This window comes from Thermoascus crustaceus (assembly GCF_041956765.1).
Source record: "Thermoascus crustaceus strain CBS 181.67 unplaced genomic scaffold VTN00scaffold_6, whole genome shotgun sequence".
NCBI lineage: Eukaryota > Fungi > Ascomycota > Eurotiomycetes > Eurotiales > Thermoascaceae > Thermoascus > Thermoascus crustaceus.
In genome coordinates this window covers 1,181,365-1,200,586 of record NW_027192532.1, presented here as the reverse complement: position 1 = coordinate 1,200,586, position 19,222 = coordinate 1,181,365, and the positions used below count along the sequence as shown (strand labels likewise).

General features: G+C 50.7%; 10 protein-coding genes across 10 annotated transcripts; 8 read left to right on the top strand and 2 right to left on the bottom strand.

The window, feature by feature from the left end:
• Positions 1-132: 132 nt before the first annotated feature.
• Positions 133-1,314, top strand: VTN00DRAFT_8754 (uncharacterized protein; the record flags this gene model as incomplete). Its single annotated transcript, XM_069435638.1, has 3 exons — positions 133-226; positions 314-675; positions 742-1,314. 3 exons carry the CDS (start codon positions 133-135, stop codon positions 1,312-1,314), a joined length of 1,029 nt encoding a protein of 342 aa, XP_069285564.1.
• Positions 1,315-2,166: 852 nt separating this feature from the next.
• VTN00DRAFT_8753 (uncharacterized protein) lies at positions 2,167-2,993 on the top strand (the record flags this gene model as incomplete). Its single annotated transcript, XM_069435637.1, has 2 exons — positions 2,167-2,210; positions 2,285-2,993. The coding sequence occupies 2 exons, from the start codon at positions 2,167-2,169 to the stop codon at positions 2,991-2,993; spliced, it is 753 nt and encodes a 250-aa protein (XP_069285563.1).
• Positions 2,994-3,335: 342 nt separating this feature from the next.
• On the bottom strand, positions 3,336-4,276 carry VTN00DRAFT_8752 (uncharacterized protein; the record flags this gene model as incomplete). Its single annotated transcript, XM_069435636.1, has 3 exons — positions 3,336-3,968; positions 4,071-4,182; positions 4,239-4,276. 3 exons carry the CDS (start codon positions 4,274-4,276, stop codon positions 3,336-3,338), a joined length of 783 nt encoding a protein of 260 aa, XP_069285562.1.
• A 481-nt stretch (positions 4,277-4,757) lies between these two features.
• Positions 4,758-5,333, top strand: VTN00DRAFT_8751 (uncharacterized protein; the record flags this gene model as incomplete). Its single annotated transcript, XM_069435635.1, has 3 exons — positions 4,758-4,793; positions 4,852-5,065; positions 5,200-5,333. 3 exons carry the CDS (start codon positions 4,758-4,760, stop codon positions 5,331-5,333), a joined length of 384 nt encoding a protein of 127 aa, XP_069285561.1.
• A 1,044-nt stretch (positions 5,334-6,377) lies between these two features.
• Positions 6,378-7,391, top strand: VTN00DRAFT_8750 (uncharacterized protein; the record flags this gene model as incomplete). The annotated part of the gene is made up of 1 exon (XM_069435634.1): positions 6,378-7,391. One exon carries the CDS (start codon positions 6,378-6,380, stop codon positions 7,389-7,391), a length of 1,014 nt encoding a protein of 337 aa, XP_069285560.1.
• Positions 7,392-8,031: 640 nt separating this feature from the next.
• Positions 8,032-8,795, top strand: VTN00DRAFT_8749 (uncharacterized protein; the record flags this gene model as incomplete). The annotated part of the gene is made up of 4 exons (XM_069435632.1): positions 8,032-8,130; positions 8,194-8,454; positions 8,569-8,666; positions 8,732-8,795. The coding sequence occupies 4 exons, from the start codon at positions 8,032-8,034 to the stop codon at positions 8,793-8,795; spliced, it is 522 nt and encodes a 173-aa protein (XP_069285559.1).
• Positions 8,796-9,449: 654 nt separating this feature from the next.
• VTN00DRAFT_8748 (uncharacterized protein) lies at positions 9,450-11,645 on the top strand (the record flags this gene model as incomplete). Its single annotated transcript, XM_069435631.1, has 7 exons — positions 9,450-9,568; positions 9,660-9,930; positions 9,998-10,210; positions 10,277-10,780; positions 10,859-11,192; positions 11,257-11,420; positions 11,484-11,645. 7 exons carry the CDS (start codon positions 9,450-9,452, stop codon positions 11,643-11,645), a joined length of 1,767 nt encoding a protein of 588 aa, XP_069285558.1.
• A 761-nt stretch (positions 11,646-12,406) lies between these two features.
• On the top strand, positions 12,407-13,927 carry VTN00DRAFT_8747 (uncharacterized protein; the record flags this gene model as incomplete). Its single annotated transcript, XM_069435630.1, has 5 exons — positions 12,407-12,646; positions 12,921-13,145; positions 13,258-13,419; positions 13,564-13,656; positions 13,814-13,927. 5 exons carry the CDS (start codon positions 12,407-12,409, stop codon positions 13,925-13,927), a joined length of 834 nt encoding a protein of 277 aa, XP_069285557.1.
• Positions 13,928-14,855: 928 nt separating this feature from the next.
• Positions 14,856-15,570, bottom strand: VTN00DRAFT_8746 (uncharacterized protein; the record flags this gene model as incomplete). Its single annotated transcript, XM_069435629.1, has 2 exons — positions 14,856-15,107; positions 15,166-15,570. 2 exons carry the CDS (start codon positions 15,568-15,570, stop codon positions 14,856-14,858), a joined length of 657 nt encoding a protein of 218 aa, XP_069285556.1.
• Positions 15,571-17,154: 1,584 nt separating this feature from the next.
• On the top strand, positions 17,155-18,681 carry VTN00DRAFT_8745 (uncharacterized protein; the record flags this gene model as incomplete). Its single annotated transcript, XM_069435628.1, has 4 exons — positions 17,155-17,364; positions 17,484-17,582; positions 17,651-18,400; positions 18,451-18,681. 4 exons carry the CDS (start codon positions 17,155-17,157, stop codon positions 18,679-18,681), a joined length of 1,290 nt encoding a protein of 429 aa, XP_069285555.1.
• Positions 18,682-19,222: the final 541 nt, after the last annotated feature.

Sequence of the window (19,222 nt, the reverse complement as noted above, 5' to 3'; positions counted from 1 at the left end):
CTGCGGAGAAGGAAAGAGTGCATGAGGTCCAGATCGAGCTCTTCTCGACTGTGACAGCCACTTCGCCGCAGGACACGGTTCTTTCTTTTGCTTCTGCCCTTTCTTGTTGATTTCGGTAGAGAGGGCTAATTAATGGCGGGCTCCCAAGATGCGCCGCTGGAGGAGATCCTTTGGCGGTCTCCTCCGCATGTCCAGATGATGGGCGGTTACCTCCATTCAAACAATAGTATGGAAGCTCTATTCCCCGCACGATGCCGTCTGATTCTGTATCTTTTTACGGAATTTTCTTTCTAACGTCCAGCACATTGACTAGTTCTATTCTACTTCGCCGAATCGCCTTTCTTCGATGCGACCTCGAACAATGCCTCTCTCGCCGTCCAGGCCAGCTACAACGAGGCCTTCCGTCAGTTCGTCGAGACGCGGGAAGCATTTGAAGGCAGATTGAAGACGATGCAGGGGTTGGAGTTCATGGTCACGTACGATCCATTGCAGGCTGCCGCGCAGTCTGAAACGGCTTTCGCGCATGAGCCTTCGAACATATGGGTGATTCGGAAGCAGATGAGGCGCAAGCGCCCAGGCTTGGAAGACGAGGTCACCCCACTGTCGACGTATTTCGTGGTCGGGGATACGATCTACATGGCACCGTCGGTTGCGAGCGTCGTTGGGAACAGAATTGTGCGTTTTGACATATCTACGTGACTTGTTCTGTGGTACTACCTGGAGGACTGACTGATTGAGAAGCTCTCGGCCGTCACATCCCTAACCAAGCTCCTTAACATTGCCTCTCCCCTACCGATATTCTCCGCTTCCTACGGACATACTTACATGCCTCCTGTTCCCAAGTCGATTGACGTAGCCCAACCCGGGGCAGCTCAGGCGCAACAGAGCAAAGAGAGCACACCCATGCCGGAAGCAGCAGCGCAACCTCAGACCAAGGCCCCGCTGGCAGGGACGAACGTGAGCACCTCCACGTTCCAAGATACCAGAAGCCTGGCGGAGGCTTTCAATCTTCTGTCGAAGTATGGCGACGAATTTATGGATGAGAACCCTCTCGTGGGAGAGCCCGGATCGTTCATCCTATCCAAATCGAGTGATGCGTCCGTTCCTATCCGGCAACAACCACCGCCAAAACCAAGCACACCCGTACCTGCTGCTGCTGCTGCTGGGAGAGCAGGGACTCCGAGTGTCACGGCCAAGACAGACACTGCATCTGTGGCTCAGAAAACTACTGCAAAAGCACCAGAGAAAGAGAAGACTCCGACCAGTCCCGATGAGAACAGATTGAAAAGGAAGAGGAGCAAGGTAGCACCATGAGATACCCTGGGCAGAATGAGCGTGGTCATTTTGTTCAAATTCCTTTACATATGACTCAGTGTTTATCGAAAGGGCGGATTTTGTAGAATGCTGGCGTTATGATTGGTTTTTGATTGAGTCATCCTCGGGGGGCTTTCTGTATTAGTTAGCACTGTTACATGGCGTGAGGTCTTTTCGCAAAAAGCGGGGCATGAGGACCATAGATAATACATAGTGTACAAAATACGATGAATTGAGATCAGTGAAAAAGAAACTGCAAAAACGACAAAGACATAAAGCAGCTTCATACTCCCCTCTTGGCGGCCAAGATCCAAGGTCTCTTTGTCCGACCCTTGCTTGACGTGGAGAACACCCAACGGCTACCGACATCAGCACTTCCCGCTTCGATGTGGATTAGGTAATTTTATAATCAATTGAAGGTAGTAGATGCAACAATAACAGGTTCAACGGTTTTTTCTCCGCTTAGGCTGCCCGGTGTGCCCTGTTATGCTGTTACTGGTTTGGCTGAACACGGCGCGCATCGTGCCAATTATATCATAGATCCCCACCTGCGGTTCAACATGCGTTTCCAGGTTCCAACAAGCCGGCGGCCTGCGATCAAGTGACTCGACGGTCTTTGTTCCAGAAGACAAATCCAGGTCCCGTATTTTTCTATTTCTCATTGTACGTGGCAACAGTGGAATTATTTGAAGAATACGAGACAAAAAAGATACCCGGGATTCCCCCACTCCCACTATCGCTCATTTCGTCCTTTCTACTTTCTACTACTTTGTCTAGTACAGTATATAGATCTGTACTACATACCTACATCAATACCGCAGTCGAGTGGACTAGTACATACCTCATAGCAACATGACAACCTCCCAGCAAGATAAGCCCGCAGTGGTCTGCGTATTGTACGTCCTCCTTCTTCCTCCATTTCCAGCAGCCAAAAACAACCTCAGCTAACCTCGCTCTCAACACAAAACAGCTGCGGCTCCGTCGGGGGCAACGACCCCGCGCACCTCGAGTCCGCACGCGCCCTCGCGCGCGCATTCCACGAGAACAACGTCCAGCTTGTCTACGGCGGCGGCACCGCAGGCATGATGGGCGAGCTGGCCCGCACTCTCGTCAAACTGTCCGGCCCGCAGGCCGCGCACGGCGTGATCCCCCGCGCCCTGGTCAAGGTCGAGGAAGGGTACAAGGACTCGCAGGAGCTGGACCCCGCCGCGGCGACAGAGAGCGCTCAACGCGAGCAGGCCGGCGGTAAGGCCCCCGAACGGGTCCTCCCCGATCCGATGGACAAGACGACGCTGTTCAAGGAGTCCGAGTACGGCGTCACGACCATCGTGCCGGATATGCATACCCGCAAGCGCCTCATGGCGACGAAGGTGCTTGAGGGTGGCCCCGGTTCCGGGTTTGTTGCGCTTGCTGGGGGGTTTGGGACCATGGAGGAGGTCATGGAGATGACGACGTGGAATCAGTTGGGGATTCACGGCGTCGGGGTGGTCCTGGTGAACATCAAGGGGTTTTATGATGGGTTGTTGGCGTGGGTGAAGAATGCCGTTAAGGAAGGGTACATCAGCCCCGCGAATGCGGAGATTCTGGTCGAGGCGAAGGATATCAGTAAGGTCTTGACCAAGTTGAGAGACTACAAGGTCAGCAATGGGCGGATGCAGCTGAATTGGGGGCAGGAGTGAAGGTAGATGTCGATTTGGTTATGATTGTTGTTATTATTTAGAGGATCTGTAGGCCTGGTTCGGGGTCTATAGAGGCGACTTATGCTCTGTAGAGAGGCTTACGACAGGGGGGTAATTATTATTATCATGGCTTATTCATTTCGGGGCATGAAAAAGCGAACCTTGGAATCATTGGCATGCAATCAATTCACGTAAAAAGGATAGATAGATTTCGTTATGAATTGACTGCTTCCAAAGGAAAAAAGAACATGCATTATCCGTTTCATACTCGACTTGAAGGCAGTCCCCATTACCCAACGGCGTGAATTTTGTGATGTCATCTATTAAGCGGATTCCTCCGCATTATGAATCCACTTCCATAGCACCAGCTTCCGATGGTGCCCGTGACCCGTCCAGGGCCTCCAGCAAGGGTGCGATCTCCTGGCCATCGTACAGCTTGAAGCTCTCGATCCTGCCCTTGGCACCCTCCGGGGCCAGGCCCACAATTCCAACACTCGTGTTGTCAACCGTCAACTCCTTGTCCTGCGACAGGGTCTCTTTGAGGGCCTTGAGGCCATGGCTAATCAGCTGCTCCCGCGAGCTGTCCGCAAACTCATCCAGGTGCCTCTCCAGATATGTCCTCGCCATCTGAGATCGGGCACCAATGGCACAAGCGATCATCTCCTGCGTCATCCCGGAAGGCTGGAACTCGAACAGGTGAGGGCCCGACTCGTCAACACCGGCCACCAGCAGCCCGACACCGTAGGGCCGCTTGCCGTAGTGCTGGGTGTTGGTCTGGGCGCGGTCGCCGATCTGTGAGACGATCCGGTCGAGGGGCATGGCGCGACCGTAGGTCATCTTCGACCCGAGACACTGCTGCTTCATGAAGTTGGAGAGGACACGGGCATCCGATGCCAGACCGGCGATGGCGATGCCCATGTGCGAATCGATGGAGATGATCTTCTTCTGGTACGAGGAGAGCTCTTCGGCATTACGCTGGACAAGTAAAGGAACATATGTTAGAAGCTTTGCTGAAATTTCTTTCTGCCTTAATCGTCCGCAGCGGACGTTGTGAAAACTGGATGATCACTGTCGAACCTTCAAGCCGACCAGGACGGCATGTGTCTTGCTGACGACCCCCACCACGACGGAACCTTGCTTGACTGCTTCTTGTGCGTATTCAACCTGGAATATCCGGCCTTGTGGCGAGCTATATGGGGCATAAGTTAGCACCCGATAAGCTTGTAGACTACTCCAGGAACTTACAAGGTCACCGAGTCATTGTCGTAGTTGTTTCTGAACATGGTGGAAGGTCAAGGGAGGGAGGGGTAGGGACGCTTATTCCGGTGGTTCAACGGGACACAGGAGAATCCTTGAAGGAGAAAATAAAGGAAATAGGTAAAAGACGGCTGGTGGAAGTTCGTGGGAGGTATGAAGCTGGGGCTATGGGGTCCGGAAATCCATCTGATGCTGTAGGCAGTGAGCGACGACGCGGTAACTAGAGCTCCAGGCCCGTTTGGGACAAGTTTGTGCCTGAGGCCGCAACAGCCTCATCACTGAAGCTCCCGCCGAGGCAACGTCACCCCATACTGCTCAGGCAGGCGTTTCATCTCCAGGCAAGCATTTCTGCGTTTATACAGGGGAAGATTCGTCTATGCCACGGCACTGATGAATACATAGCCTTGTTTCCTGCTGTCTGTTACTGTCCTCTTCTGAAGCCAAATCTGCAATAACCGCAGTTGGTCAACCTCACCTCGTCCACCCGTCAGCTCCGTCCCCGCAATCATGGCGGGACTAAAGACTATTATCGCTCTTTCATTTGTACGTTCCTCATTTATTCTATGCTCGTCGCTAAGCGCTTACTGACTCTCAATCCCAGGTTCTTGCCATTGGTTTCCTCCTCGTTATCCTCTCCTCCGCGCTATGGCACAACTTCCTTCCTCTTCTCGTTGTCGCGACCTATGTCATTGCGCCATTGCCCAACTGGATATGCGGGCGATGCGCGAACCCCGATGACTTCATTGAGAGCGCTGGCAATGCAGTGGTTGATTTTGGACGCTTCCTCACGGGGTTCCTTGTCGTGATGGGAATCGGTACGTTGGGCTATGATACCCGAGGAGGTCTCTCCATCAATCTTTTCGAAGATCGCCGTTATCACGAAAGGTTGATGGAGGCGGCTCTCTATATTTCCCCTTCATGCTGAATAGATACCAACTGTCATGTTTAGCACTCCCAGCTGTCCTCGCCCACAGCGGCGCGATTCAAGTCCCTGCGATGATAATGTCTATCCTTGGAGGACTCCTTATCTACGGAACTATTATTAGCTTCTCGATGTTTTTCCAGGAGCAGGAGGAATTCTGAGGATGTGGATTGATTGTTAATCAGCTGCGCTGGAAACATTCGTAGTCGTTGATCTGTGAACGTTCTCAAATGATTTCCCACTATCGGTTTCGCTTCGTTCTCTCGGAACGATTGCCATTTGCAAGTACTACTGAAGTTTTATGGGGCATGCTAGGCGCAGGAATGGATTGATTCTGGCGAGGTTTCCAGTCTTCTTTCATGCCTTGAAGATTTGCCCTGTGTGTTGTGTGTTTGGATGTATGTATGTACAGTACGCACTATGAGGACATATATAGTGATCGTAACAGGGTCCCTATATACGAATTTATGTCTTCATGCTAGAATCCTTTTTCATAAGGCCATTTTTCTCAAGATTGCTTTAGTCATTGATGATTATCACGTGATTGCGCGCCTGTCAGAGATAGGCAGTGGACGCGTTCAAGAGGTACCGGTATCAACCATCAGGTACCACACATCAACAAGTAGCTCCATGTGAACATCATGTTCTCCTTGTAATTAGCTTCCAGTTACCCTTTAGCTGTGAAATGATGATAGGAAGAGCACACTTACAATGGAAGTCTGGTCGGGAAGCATTCCGTGGAACACGGAAGTCCCGTTGAAAGGCAAGCACGCGACCCTTCCGCATAGCCATTACTCTGCTGACCTGAAAGCTGTATCACAGGAGTGAGACTTATTGTTTCTTCCTCCAATTCCCAAGGTGATCTACTTAAGGACGCCAAACTTTCCGTCTGCTCCCTCGTCAACCCAGCCTTGATACCCCTCTACGCACGAGCGGGACCGAGCCTCGAGTTACACACCTCCGATGTCGAAACGTCACAATGGTTGAAGAGCAGGTTGTTGAGCAATATCTGGCTAGAAGAGGATGAGATTGAGAAACGCCAATTGATTCAATGCCCCGTTGGACTTTTAATCACCGTCGAACAGACGAGGAAAAGGAACAATGGTGGACATAATGTCTCTGACTTGCTGGTTTACGGGATCTTGTCCAGCGCAGGCTCGTTGGACCGTCCGCCAACACCTCCCATATCATCGTCCCCCGATGCCATGGATCAGGATCGTGCCAATTCTGCAGTGAGAAAGGAGCTCAGGGTATACGCCGTCCCTCTATCCGCTGCTCTCGTCACCAAAGCCCAGGGCCTCCCTTCCCCGCCGCAGAGCCCAGGGGATGATACCAATGACAATGTCACGCACTTCGCAGAGTTCATACCTGATATTCGATCTCCAAGTCCTAAGCGAAAACGCGTAGCCACCCTCTTCGAAGTTGCGGCGCAGCATCATAAACGAGTGCGACAGAAGGGAGGAGAAGCCGTATCCCAGCTGATGGCCAGCACAAACTCCCAGTCATCTTCACAATTGCATACTACCCTCCGGATCAAGAAAGAGCCGGAAGAATATAGCAATCCTGCCTTGGAGAGACTAGCCTCGCAGCGGTCGCGGTCTCTGTCCGTGGGCGTTAGTAACGCACGTGCTGGAAGTAGACATGTTGACTTACGCATGGAAACTCCCCGGCCTAGCACGGCCAAAAGTCAACCGCGGAGTGCAGCCAGCAGAAAGAGCACCCCTAATCCGTTTGCGGAATCATTCAGTCGGCCGTCGGAGCCGTCTCCTGCTGCTTTGTCTGCTTCGCAGGGCAATAGTAGTGATCCGTTCTCAGGACCGAAAGATGCGGCGACTATCGTCTCCAAGAACAAGACGCTCATATCCCGCACCATACTGACCTGTATGCGGCTGTATGGCTTTCACCGGAGAACGAGCAAACACGCCGCAGCGGCAGCGGCACCGGATCTCGAACTCCTGCACGACGAGGATCGCGATACGCGTACACCCGCTCCCGATAGCGTTCCGCTGACAGCACATCCCTCCAGCACTGACGAAGATGAGTTCAAGGCTATGTATCATGCAACCTACAAAGCATCGACATTTGCGTTGCGGAAGTATCTGAAGGAGGTGCCTTCGACGGATAAAATGGATGGAGCTGCTCTTCCGCCTGTGCTGGAAAAGGAGAAAGCAATGGATTTGATTGATGGCTTCTTGAAGCTGTTCTGCGAAGAGAATTGAATTCTGGGCTAGCATCAAACGGGGCACTAGGCGCTACGGGAACAGGGAATGCTTTCTAACGACTTTACGAATGTCCAGAAGCATGTTGTATATACTGGGCTAATTTGACATTTGCCTTCCTGCTATCACTTCGACTTCATGGCAGCATTCTGCACATACCACGGCTAGATAATGGGCTACATTCAACTCGTTGAATGCAGCGCACTGCATATACAGAGCTTTCAATTATGATGAAAAGGGTATATTTTTTGATAGTAGAAGAAGCGCTAGAGAGAGCAATGGATCTGGTATAGAACCGTGTATTAGTTTGAATATACTAAATTTCCTCACAAGACGCCTAGTGAGAATACAATCCAATGAAGACAATACAGACTGCTCTGCGAAAAGAGCGTGCTATACTTAATCATATACATCGTGAGAAGCTTGGAAATGCGGGGAGGTGGATACGCCGCTGGCACCAAACTCCTTCGGGACGCTGTGACACGCTTCCTCAGTTTCTCCGACCTCCGACAACGACCGCATCATCACGACCCCCAGGCATCTGGATAGCTTCCCTTGTAGGACGCGCCTATCGCATCGAATATACAAGGGATCTGAAGGTCAAATAATAAATTCAGAGAGGCATTTGGCACATCTCGCAATGGACGTCTCGAACAACCGCCTCTTCCGCTTCTCCAAGCCGGAATGGCTCAATAATTCCACCCTCCGCTCCGTCGGCGTCTACACTTCCGGAGCACTGGTGAGCTTACCTTCTATCACTATCTCCTATGCGCAGCTGTTCTAACGACTTTTGTTGCTTTAGTTCTCCCTCGGATTCTTCTTCCTCGTCGACGCTGCAGCCTTCTCCCACAGCTCGCGAAATGGCTCCAAGGTCCATGTCAAGTTCGTTGACTGGATCCCCGGCATCTGCTCTGCGCTGGGCATGATGGTCATCAACTCGATCGAGAAGACGCGGCTGAATGCCGATAGCTTCAGTTACAGTGGAAGTGGGGTTGCGTGGAAGGCGCGCTTCGTTCTGTTCCTCGGGTTCGCGCTGCTGGCCGGCGGTCTGGCGGGGAGTGTGGTGAGTACCTGCATACTATATATCCTTTTCATCTGGTGCTTTTTGTCGGCTGCTGTTGTGTAGTCGATAAATTTACGGGGTGGAAGACACTGATGATGCTAACTTGAGTGCTAGACGGTCATGGTCCTCAAGTATCTCATTAACAACTATCCACTGCAAACGCTGTACTTTGGAATCGCCAATGTAATCGCGAACGGTCTGGTCATGCTGAGGTATATTCTTCCTTCATATATATTATTAGAAATATTCACTTGAATACTTGCTAATTACTCTCCAGTTCCGTTGTTCTGTGGGTGTCGCAGAACATGGAGGACGACTACACGTACAACCTGGCTCTGTAGAAGCGTGTCTCTGAAATTAACCGGGTTAATTTTGTGTGCCGATATAGCCATTTTATGGGACCTTTTTTTCCTTTTACTCTTTATGCTCGCTTCTGATAGCCTGTCTTTTGATTTCTGGCATTGGCGTGGATCGCAGGTGGGTCTGCTCTCTTATGGCATGTATGTAGATTAACGTCTATGAATTGAGATCTGTTCTTCCGAATGAAGTTCTGGAACTATATTTCCTGGTAGTTTGATGCATGTCCTGATAAGAGCATGTTCTTTCGCTTTCCCTAGGGGCTTTATGGTCGTTGGACGGCGTCCGACGTCAGACTAGCAGTCCGTAGATCACGACTCGAGGTGATAAAGCATCCAGTTATGTACAGTAAATATCAATTAGTTATGTGAACAATTTTCAGCTCGACCATGCACTTTTTGTTTGTTTTCTTGTTCAACCCAAGATAGCGACATCACGGTAACGTCATAAATCAACGTTGCAACCAATTTTGGCGGGTAAACCATCACGATACCATCTAGGATCAGCAATTGAAAGTGGCCTTCGAGGCGCAAAAGAATCTCTTATTCTGGGTTCTTGTTGTCTCTGAAGGTGTGGAATAGCCAATTGCACCGACACGCCGATCTCATATCCAACAGGAGATCTCAAACACGGAAACAATGGCCCAGGCCGAGTATGACTTCATCGTCGCCGGGGGTGGTACCGCTGGACTCTGTCTGGCCGGTCGCCTAGCAGAGAACCCAGAGGTATCAGTACTGGTGATCGAAGCCGGTAAAGAGTACGTTTCCCAAGGACGAATTGGGGCTTCCAATTGACTCGAGCTTTTTGTTTTTTTACTGATGCTGAGGAGCATCCGTCGTTCTTTAAAGCAATCCTCTTGATGTGGAAGAGATAGCGACGCCAGGTCTGGCCTTCAATCTGGTGGAGAGCGAGTACGATTGGGCGTATGAGACCACCATGGTCGATCGACCTGACTACAGACGTACGGAGAAGCGTAATACCAGAGGGAAGGTCCTGGGCGGGAGCAGTTCTCTCAATTACTTCAGCTGGATGAGAGGGAGTCGAGGGACATACGATGCCTGGGCCAGGTTCGGTGGAGAAGAGTGGAGTTTCGATAATTGCTTCAAGTATTTGCGGAAAGTAAGTGTTTTATATCACTGTCTGAATAAAAAGAAAGAAAATCTCCCGGTAACATGTCACCAAATAGAGCGCATCGTTCCACGACGACGAGGGGGTCTTTGATGATGAAAAGCCACCAGCGGGGAGCAGCGAGCCCCAGGACTCTCCGTTACAGGTCTCCCCTGAGCGGCAGATGCCCCTGACTGATACTTTACGAGAGGGCTGGAAGAGTCGAGGCTATGCAACCACTTCTGATATATTTAGTGGTTCTGTCGAAGGACTCTGTCATGTCGTTCGTACGGTATGTAACGGCGTCAGATGCGCCAGTACTTGTTTCCTTGAAGGAAAGCCGAACATCACTGTCCAGACGGAGAGAATGGTGTCAAGAGTCATTATTCAGAATAATACTGCTGTAGGTATTGAGGTTCAAGGATCAGACGGACCCGAGATCTACAGATCAAGACACGAAGTTATTGTCTGCTGCGGCGTCTTCGAAACACCAAAGCTCCTAATGCTATCAGGTATTGGCACACAGAAGGAATTAGACTCTCACAACATGGACTGCCTAATCCATTCACCGCACGTCGGTCGAAATCTCCAGGACCATCCTATCGTCCCACACGTATTCCATGTCAAAGAAGGCTACGGTCTGGATCACGTCGTGCAATCCAGCCCTGAGCAATTCAAGGCGTTAACTGAATATAAGAAGAACAGACAGGGTCCACTGAGCTGTGGATTGTTGGAAACATCAGCGTTCAAGCGACTAGATGGACGTCTGTCCACTTGTAAGGAATGGCGGGAGCGAAAGGAGGAGCTAGGCTATGATCCTTTGGGACCTGATGGACAGCCGCATTTCGAGTTTGATTTCCTCGTAAGAGACGAGTCCCTGGGTTCTGTCCCTTCAGATTTGAATGTGGCGTTGTACTTCCATGCTGACAGCTTATCGAAGCCGGTATTCGCGAAACCTTTCCAACCTCACATTCCACCCCCATCCACCGGCCATTACCTGACTGTCATTGTTTCACTGCTGCGGCCGTTGTCCCGCGGTGTTGTGTCGTTGCGGTCAGATAGTGCACTCGATCCCCCACGTATCAACCTCAATTTTCTCTCCGACCAGCTCGATGTCGTCGCTCTCCGCGAGGGAGTCTGCTTTATCGATGAAGTGATCCTAAGGGGTTCAGGTATCAAAGACGTCGTCCTGGACGAGTATCCGATCCCCATACCCCGGGACTCTGACGAGGGGATGCATGGCTTCATCCGTGGACGAGTGTCTACCGGTTATCGTAAGTGATCGACAACTAATACAGTGTAATCTGATCTATGAACACAAAGTAATTGGTTTTCCAGACCCATGTGGAAGCTGCCGCATGGGCAAGACAATCGAAGAGGGTGCAGTGGACGGTCGACTGAACGTCTTCGGCGTGACTAAACTCAGAATAGCGGATGCGTCTGTTTTCCCTGTCATACCGGACGGGAAAATACAAAATGCGGTATATATGGTCGCTGAAAAGGTACTCTCAATGTTATTATCTAGCTCATAATTCAGAGGAAACTAATTCTATCATATGTTATAGTGCGCAGATATGATCAAACAGGACTATCCGTCACTATACCCAAAGCCACTTAGAGTCGAGAAGGGCGTTGCAGCAGTACAGCAGAAGTTAAATTCGTTCTTAGGCAGTTTGCGAGAAATTGCAGCGGAGAATAGACGAGTGTTTCGGGATGCCTTTGCGTGAATGTAGTATTCGACTGCGAAATCCAGAAAGGTGGATACGGGATGTGTGCTGTACATATATTTCTCCTGGCGGTTTTCACCACTGCGAGCTCAGCGGAGTCACGAGCTGAAAGCGGCAAGATATAGACTTAGAGATCGCGGTAAGCACTGAATGCCGATTTGAGTAAATATAGAGGTGACATCTAAGTTTGCAGAGTTTGAAACGATGTACTTAAAACTCCACAACTCATCCACTTGCGTCAGATTCTTTAAACGGAAAATGTATCTATGTGTATCTAGAAAAACCACATACCCTTCTGGATATCCTTCGAAGGGCTATCTTCTAATTGAGGGGGGTGGGTGAAGAATCCCAACCTACCAGATATAGTATTCTATACATAGTCGTAATGATGTCAGCTGGACTCGACAAAAGAGCCTTTAGCATTATCCATTTATTTTGTTTTTAAACAGACATAGACTATTTTCATTTCCTGTGTGATTCGTGACTTGGTCTCTTAGTGACAAGTACCTGGCATAATTGTGAGTAGCGTCGCGATGACATCATGAACAGAACGGCCCATGACCGGTTTGAAGGGAACAACAGGCTGCAAGCCACTCAGGCACCATGTCATTATTTTAAGTACTTTTTATAGGCTGCAAATATAAAAGATCCATAATCTGACGCTGTTCCCCTATATCAAGTACATAAACAACGACTCTCTTCCATCGTTTTATTCCTTGCCTTGAAGTACGTTACTTTATATACATAACCACCCGCGCAAGATGAGCACCATCATGGCAAAGCAACTGCACGAAAACGCAGTCAAAGCCCAAGGCCAACCCAACGATTTAGGTCTGGCCTTTGACATAGCCGTCAGTCATGCTCCGCTGACTGCAAAACGCCGCCCCGCGACGACAGTCGACAGGGATGTCGAGAAACCGGGTGTTGGAAGAGCGAATCTCGCGGTGTCGAGGGAGTCGCCGTTCGGGACGAAGGGGCATGCGGAGGGGTTTAAGAATTATGTAAGTTGTTTTATTTTATTTTCTTTCTTTGCCTGTCTATGTGTCTATGCAGTAGATGCAATACTTTCTCCCTATGTGATGAAATGTTCTTTCCTGCTGGTACCAGATCTGAGTACATTGATATACCTACCTACATTTGGGATATATGTACCATGAAAAAAAGAAAAGAAACCAACTCTGACAAAGGATAATATTTTCGCTACGAGAAGAAGGGGAAAATTATATGCACATGCAAATATATATATCTTTAGCCCACAGCTAAATCATCCTACAGACCGTCCTCCAACAACACACCCTCTTCTGGGACCGTGACGGCGACGGCATCATCACCCCCTACGACACCTTCATCGGGTTCCGCGAGCTGGGCTTCAACCTGTTCTTCTCGTTCCTCGCCGTGCTGGTCATCAACCTCAATTTCTCGTACCCGACGCGCCTCGCATACTCGTGGTGGCCGGACCCGCTGTTCCGGGTGTATGTGGGTGGGATGCATAAGGCGAAGGTATGAGTATATTCTCATTAACTAATATTTAATTAATATATCTACCATGTATTCTGCACTATGTTTATGTACATGTATGTCTAAATACTGATTGATTGATGTGGAAATATAGCACGGATCAGACAGCAACGTCTTCGACATGGAGGGCCGCTTCGTGCCGCAGACGTTCGAGAACCTGTTCGCCAAGTACGACAAGGACGGGGACGGGGCGTTGACGCTGCGCGAGACGTTCAATTTGATGCGGGGGCATCGGTGCGCGGCAGATCCGTTTGGGGTAAGTTGTTTATATTTCTTATCCTCAGGGGTTAATTTTTTTTTCCTGTCGTTTGTTTTGTATTTTTATTCTACATGACGAATACAGCAAAATATTACTTCTGCTTGAGCAGTACTAATAGAGTAATTGATACACGATATACAGTGGGGCGCAGCCTTTTTCGAATGGGGCACGACCTGGCTCCTCATCCAGAAAGAAGGGAAGATATACAAGGAAGACGTAAGGAGGGTCTACGATGTAAGTCACTAATATACATATATACACACCTACCTAACAAATCCATCCTGCGACTATAACGAAGCCACCTATTTATTTCCTTACATATTTAACTTCCAAGTCATCTATACATTAAGTGCTTGACTAACCCGGATCCTTACTGATATTGGTTGATCAGGGTTCCCTATTCTGGCATATCAAAGAGCAGCGCAAGACGAAAGCCGGATGGAGACAGGGGTTCGGGATCGGAGGGGATGGGTTCTTCGGGGCGACGAAGATCAGTTCGGTTTGAATCTGCATTTGCGTCTGCATCTACATGTTACATTTTGCATGAACATGGACACGTATCTATCTAAGGTATGGTAGCTTAGTACCTAGTACCACCTATCTATTGGTGGGGGGAGGTTGATGGAAATGAAACGGGATCCTTTTGGTTAGAGGGAGGAGGGTACGGTACATACATAGATTGATGGTTGCATGCATACATGTATGGATTTATTTTATTTTTATCTCTGGATTGAGAGTGAGTATACCAAAACTGCTGTTCTACCTTGTTGACTACACCGTAGTAGCGGGTCTAAGCCGTTACAGTAGACAGGTTGAGTACCAATGAGAGGGAATTTCGAGAATTGCAAGAGAAAAACAGGTTGCTGAGGACAAGATATTAGAGTAGATATACCCTTATGGCGCGCATGGATGGAGTATGGCGTGGGATTGAATTGGTGTAGTCGTCTAACACTTGGAAGGTCAAGCCGGACATAATGACGACCTGCCCAAGTGAGTACGTCATACCACGTGATACCAGAATGGAAGAACAGGAAAATGATTCATCATTTCTGACGAAGACATACAGGCCAACGTGAAACACATTAATTATCGTAAGTATAGGTCGAGAGCTGCAGTCGAAGTTATGAGCCTGGTCGGTCTGGAGACAAACTACCATTGCTCGACTCGACTCAGCTCACCACTAATACGCAGTCACACTGCTGCTGGCAGAACGTATCTGTGTTCATAATTATGCCATGTAAATCGTAGCATTCAATGCTACGACTCAGGCGGCACTCAAGGCCACCTACCGCGGACATGGATACCCAGGCACGTGCCTCCTCTAGGGCTGCCTGGACTGGTCCATCTATGCAAAGACCTCAAATCCAACAGACCCAACTCCAGCACCAATGCGCCTCATACGTTCAATCGTTTTGCATCTTTCGTAGCTTTCGTTAACTCCAAGCAGATTCAACTGGGTGTTCCCTCAATTTTTCCATGATGGCATCGATGGCGCCCATGTCCCCCGCATCAACCTTCTGATCGCGGGGATAACCCTCTGGAAGATGTTTCACAAGTTCATCCATCGCAGGCTGGTAATTGCGCACAGCAGAGGAGAGGGTATACACGGCTTTCCGGCGGACAGTTTGCACTGGATCAGTGGTGGCGAGGGAGACGAGAGTTGGGATGACGTTGAGGACGACGAGCTGTCAGGCAATGGTTAGCATATGCCCTAGACCTGAAGTAGAGAGAGGAGAATCATACCTTATCCTGGCCCTTCTCATTGTTCTGCACCGCTGTCCCAATGCACCATGCGGCCATCCGCCTCATCTCCGGCTCTTTGTGCTTCAGCAGCTCGACGAGCGGCGTCCACAAACCCAACGGCTCCATGTTGTTCGCGTTGTCGATCGTCTCGACCAGCTGCTCGAAGTTGTCGAACGCAATCAGCTTGTTCTCCAGGTCGACTTCGTCTGAATGCAGAGCTGCCATGGACTCCTTCATCAGTTCCGCATCGGAGGGACCCCCAAATAGGGCCTTGATAGCCTCCGGATTGAGGCCGCGAGTACTTGGGGCGGGAGCCGAAGACGGGTCATGGGGATCTTGAGGTCGTCGGGAGACATCAGAGTTCTCGATACTCCATTTGAGGAGCTCGTTCATTCGGGAATCCATTGTGAGGTTTGCGGTTGATTTTCAAGTCGTTCTCGGTGTCAATGTGTGGGGAAAAATAGTTTCCCGTCTTCAAGCGCGGAAAAAGTGCAGGAATTGAACGTCTAGATGGCCTTCAGAGTGCGCAATGAGCTGCGCACTGAGATAAGAGGTATAGCTGACGAAGGTTTTGTGAAGTCAGATTACTTTTCAATGTTCTGACGTATCCCGCAGCAGAGTTTCCGCAGTAGGTTCGCGCGGCAGCTTTCGCATTCCACCCTCTTCCACCGCCAAGAAGTCACCAGAAGCTACTCCGCACTACAATAGCATTGTACTGAGTGTTCCGGAATAGGAGCTAAGCTGTTGTATATCTCTGATTTTGACGAAACAAGCTAGAGCGCTCGACTACTCCGTGGTCCGTATGTATATTGTTACATGTGTCTCGCGGTGTCCCCGTCATGCCCCGCCATCAGGCCTGAGGCTCAAGCTTTCAGGCCGACAACCCCGCGTCAGCCAAGCAGACAGGGAAGTCTCCGATCTATTTATGCAGACTGCGCGAGCACTCTGCTCTTTGTTTCCTTTATGTTGGCCTGAGGGATTGACGAAAAGGCGGTAAAGAAGCAGTCTTTTTCACCGCGTAGTGGTTGCACCCCCAGCACACCCACTCTATCCATCATGCGGTCCGCCAGTCGTCAAGGGCCAGGGAACCGTGGTGTTGTAGAGAAATTTTTTGCTGTGGCCAAATGAACACGCGTAAAGAGGCGTCGGTGCCATACGGAAGGCGTTTGACAGCTCCCTGGATAGGACATAGCGAGGGGAACCTCGAGACGCCAAGAGTGCCAGAACCGGAAGGATATCTGTCTGCCTAAGCAAGTCGATCTCGGGCAGACGAGCATACGCAAGAATAGGTATACAAGCTGGCAGAGACAGACAGCTACCATGTCAGATGCTATGCTTGGGGTAAGGACGGAGGACAAATCTCAGCCATCCGCCGGGGCGGAGTCAGACAGTTCAGGCTACGGTGTCTGGATACAGCGCGGCGGCCCCACGAGGGATGCGCAATGTCTTTGCCATCGCGGCCATCGTCTGGACTCAGGAGAGCAGAGGCAGCCGGGTTTCGCGTGTCACTAGTGGCTCGCCAGGCCCGCCGGAACGTCCCACTGAGGGTGCGGCCTGTCCACGCCTCTAGCGCCGCACACCATGCTGGCTTCTCAACCCCCCGTTTCCCAGCCCACTGCCTACACTAACGCCCGTTCACCTGCTCCCTTCCCTTTCCCTTCCCATCTCCAACATCAACTCCCGCGTCTCTCCCTACATCCATCAACCTTTTCCTTCACTCCCCCCATCTCTCTCCCTGGACGGTCGTATTTGTCCTTCAGGTCGCGTTCGTGATACTCCTTTGATTTTCTTTTTCTCTTCGTCTCTCTAATAATCTATTTCTGCCACCATGGAGGGTAAGCTTTCCCCGATTAATGACACCTCAGCTGCTTCTCCAGCGCTCCCCGGTCCCCGTCAACCTCAACCACCAACGTCCAGAACGCTAACACGCCGTTTCCATCACAGAGGAAGTTGCTGCCCTCGTTATCGACAATGGGTATGTCTCCCGCGATGCTTTCAAAAGCTGTTTCCCCGATCTGGTCGTCTACCGCGCCGCCTAGCCGCGGTGGTGACCCGGCTCTCCCCAACCCTTCTGTCGAAGGACGACATCCTCAAAACACCCGTATCGAGATGGAGAACACCTTTACTGACCAGACGCCTACAGTTCGGGTATGTGCAAGGCCGGTTTCGCCGGTGACGATGCCCCCCGAGCCGTCTTCCGTAAGTCAACCCCACAGATATCCCCCCAAGGGGGTTCGAGATAGCGCCAGATCCCTTGCATCTGGCAGCTCGATCCCCAGATTTTTCCTCGTGCACGTCAAAACTAACGCCTTTGACAGCGTCCATTGTCGGTCGTCCCCGTCATCATGGGTAATTATCCCCTTATCCCCCGGTCCTCAGTCATTTCCGCCCAGGGCCAGCAGGTCTGCCTGGGGCTGGTATGTCTGTTATGCGGGATGATGTGATCGACTAACTTGTCCACAGTATCATGATTGGTATGGGTCAGAAGGACTCGTACGTCGGTGATGAGGCACAGTCCAAGCGTGGTATCTTGACTCTGAGATACCCCATCGAGCACGGTGTCGTCACCAACTGGGATGACATGGAGAAGATCTGGCACCACACTTTCTACAACGAACTGCGTGTCGCTCCCGAGGAGCACCCAGTTCTGCTGACTGAGGCTCCCATCAACCCCAAGTCCAACCGTGAGAAGATGACCCAGATCGTCTTCGAGACCTTCAACGCCCCCGCCTTCTACGTCTCCATCCAGGCCGTGCTGTCTCTGTACGCCTCCGGTCGTACCACCGGTATCGTCCTCGACTCCGGTGACGGTGTCACCCACGTCGTCCCCATCTACGAGGGTTTCGCCCTCCCCCACGCCATCTCGCGTGTCGACATGGCTGGTCGTGACCTGACCGACTACCTGATGAAGATCCTCGCTGAGCGTGGTTACACCTTCTCCACCACCGCTGAGCGTGAAATTGTCCGTGACATCAAGGAGAAGCTCTGCTACGTTGCCCTCGACTTCGAGCAGGAGATCCAGACCGCCTCCCAGAGCTCCAGCCTCGAGAAGTCCTATGAGCTTCCTGACGGCCAGGTCATCACCATTGGCAACGAGCGTTTCCGTGCTCCTGAGGCTCTGTTCCAGCCTAGCGTCCTGGGTCTGGAGAGCGGTGGTATCCACGTCACCACCTTCAACTCCATCATGAAGTGTGATGTCGACGTCCGTAAGGACCTGTACGGCAACATTGTCATGGTATGTACCATTCCATTTACTAAAAGTTGAGTGGCTACTAACGTCTCCAGTCTGGTGGTACTACCATGTACCCCGGTATCTCCGACCGTATGCAGAAGGAAATCACCGCCCTTGCCCCGTCCTCCATGAAGGTGAAGATCATTGCTCCTCCTGAGCGTAAATACTCCGTCTGGATCGGTGGTTCCATCCTTGCCTCTCTGTCCACCTTCCAGCAGATGTGGATCTCCAAGCAGGAGTACGACGAGAGCGGTCCTTCGATCGTCCACCGCAAGTGCTTCTAAGGTACGGCCTACTTCGATCAGACATTCTCCGCGATACGACGGCTCTGACATTGGTTTTACCGTACAGGTGCTTCGCACGATTACTCGTTTCCTTCGCTCGTACCTCCTTGGTGTATTAAAATGCAGGGTGGTGGCTAGTTGACTTTCTCTGACTCACAATGTCAAGGCTACAACCTGAAGAGGGCTCAAGTTGTGGAATAGAGACGGCTATTTGGAGGATTCTTACTCTGGAGGGATATCTGTGACGGCCGGTTCAGCTCAGGGAAACGAAGGGGAGTTGGAGGGGAAAAAGTTTGGGTGAAGAGGCGAAGAGGGCTTTCGTGTAGTTCTTATTTTCTTCCCTTTCCTCTCCATTACCCCCTTCATTTCCGTGAATTCTAGGTGCTGTCGAGAGTTTGACCTGTCGAGTAAGAGCCACATTTCTTCCTTGATTACCTCCCGACTATTATCCCCTTTTACTCCCTTTCTTGTTTTGCATTCCAGCAGCAGCAGATATAAAGAAAGTATCAATTTCTAGTGAAATTTTTTTCAAAACTGTTGC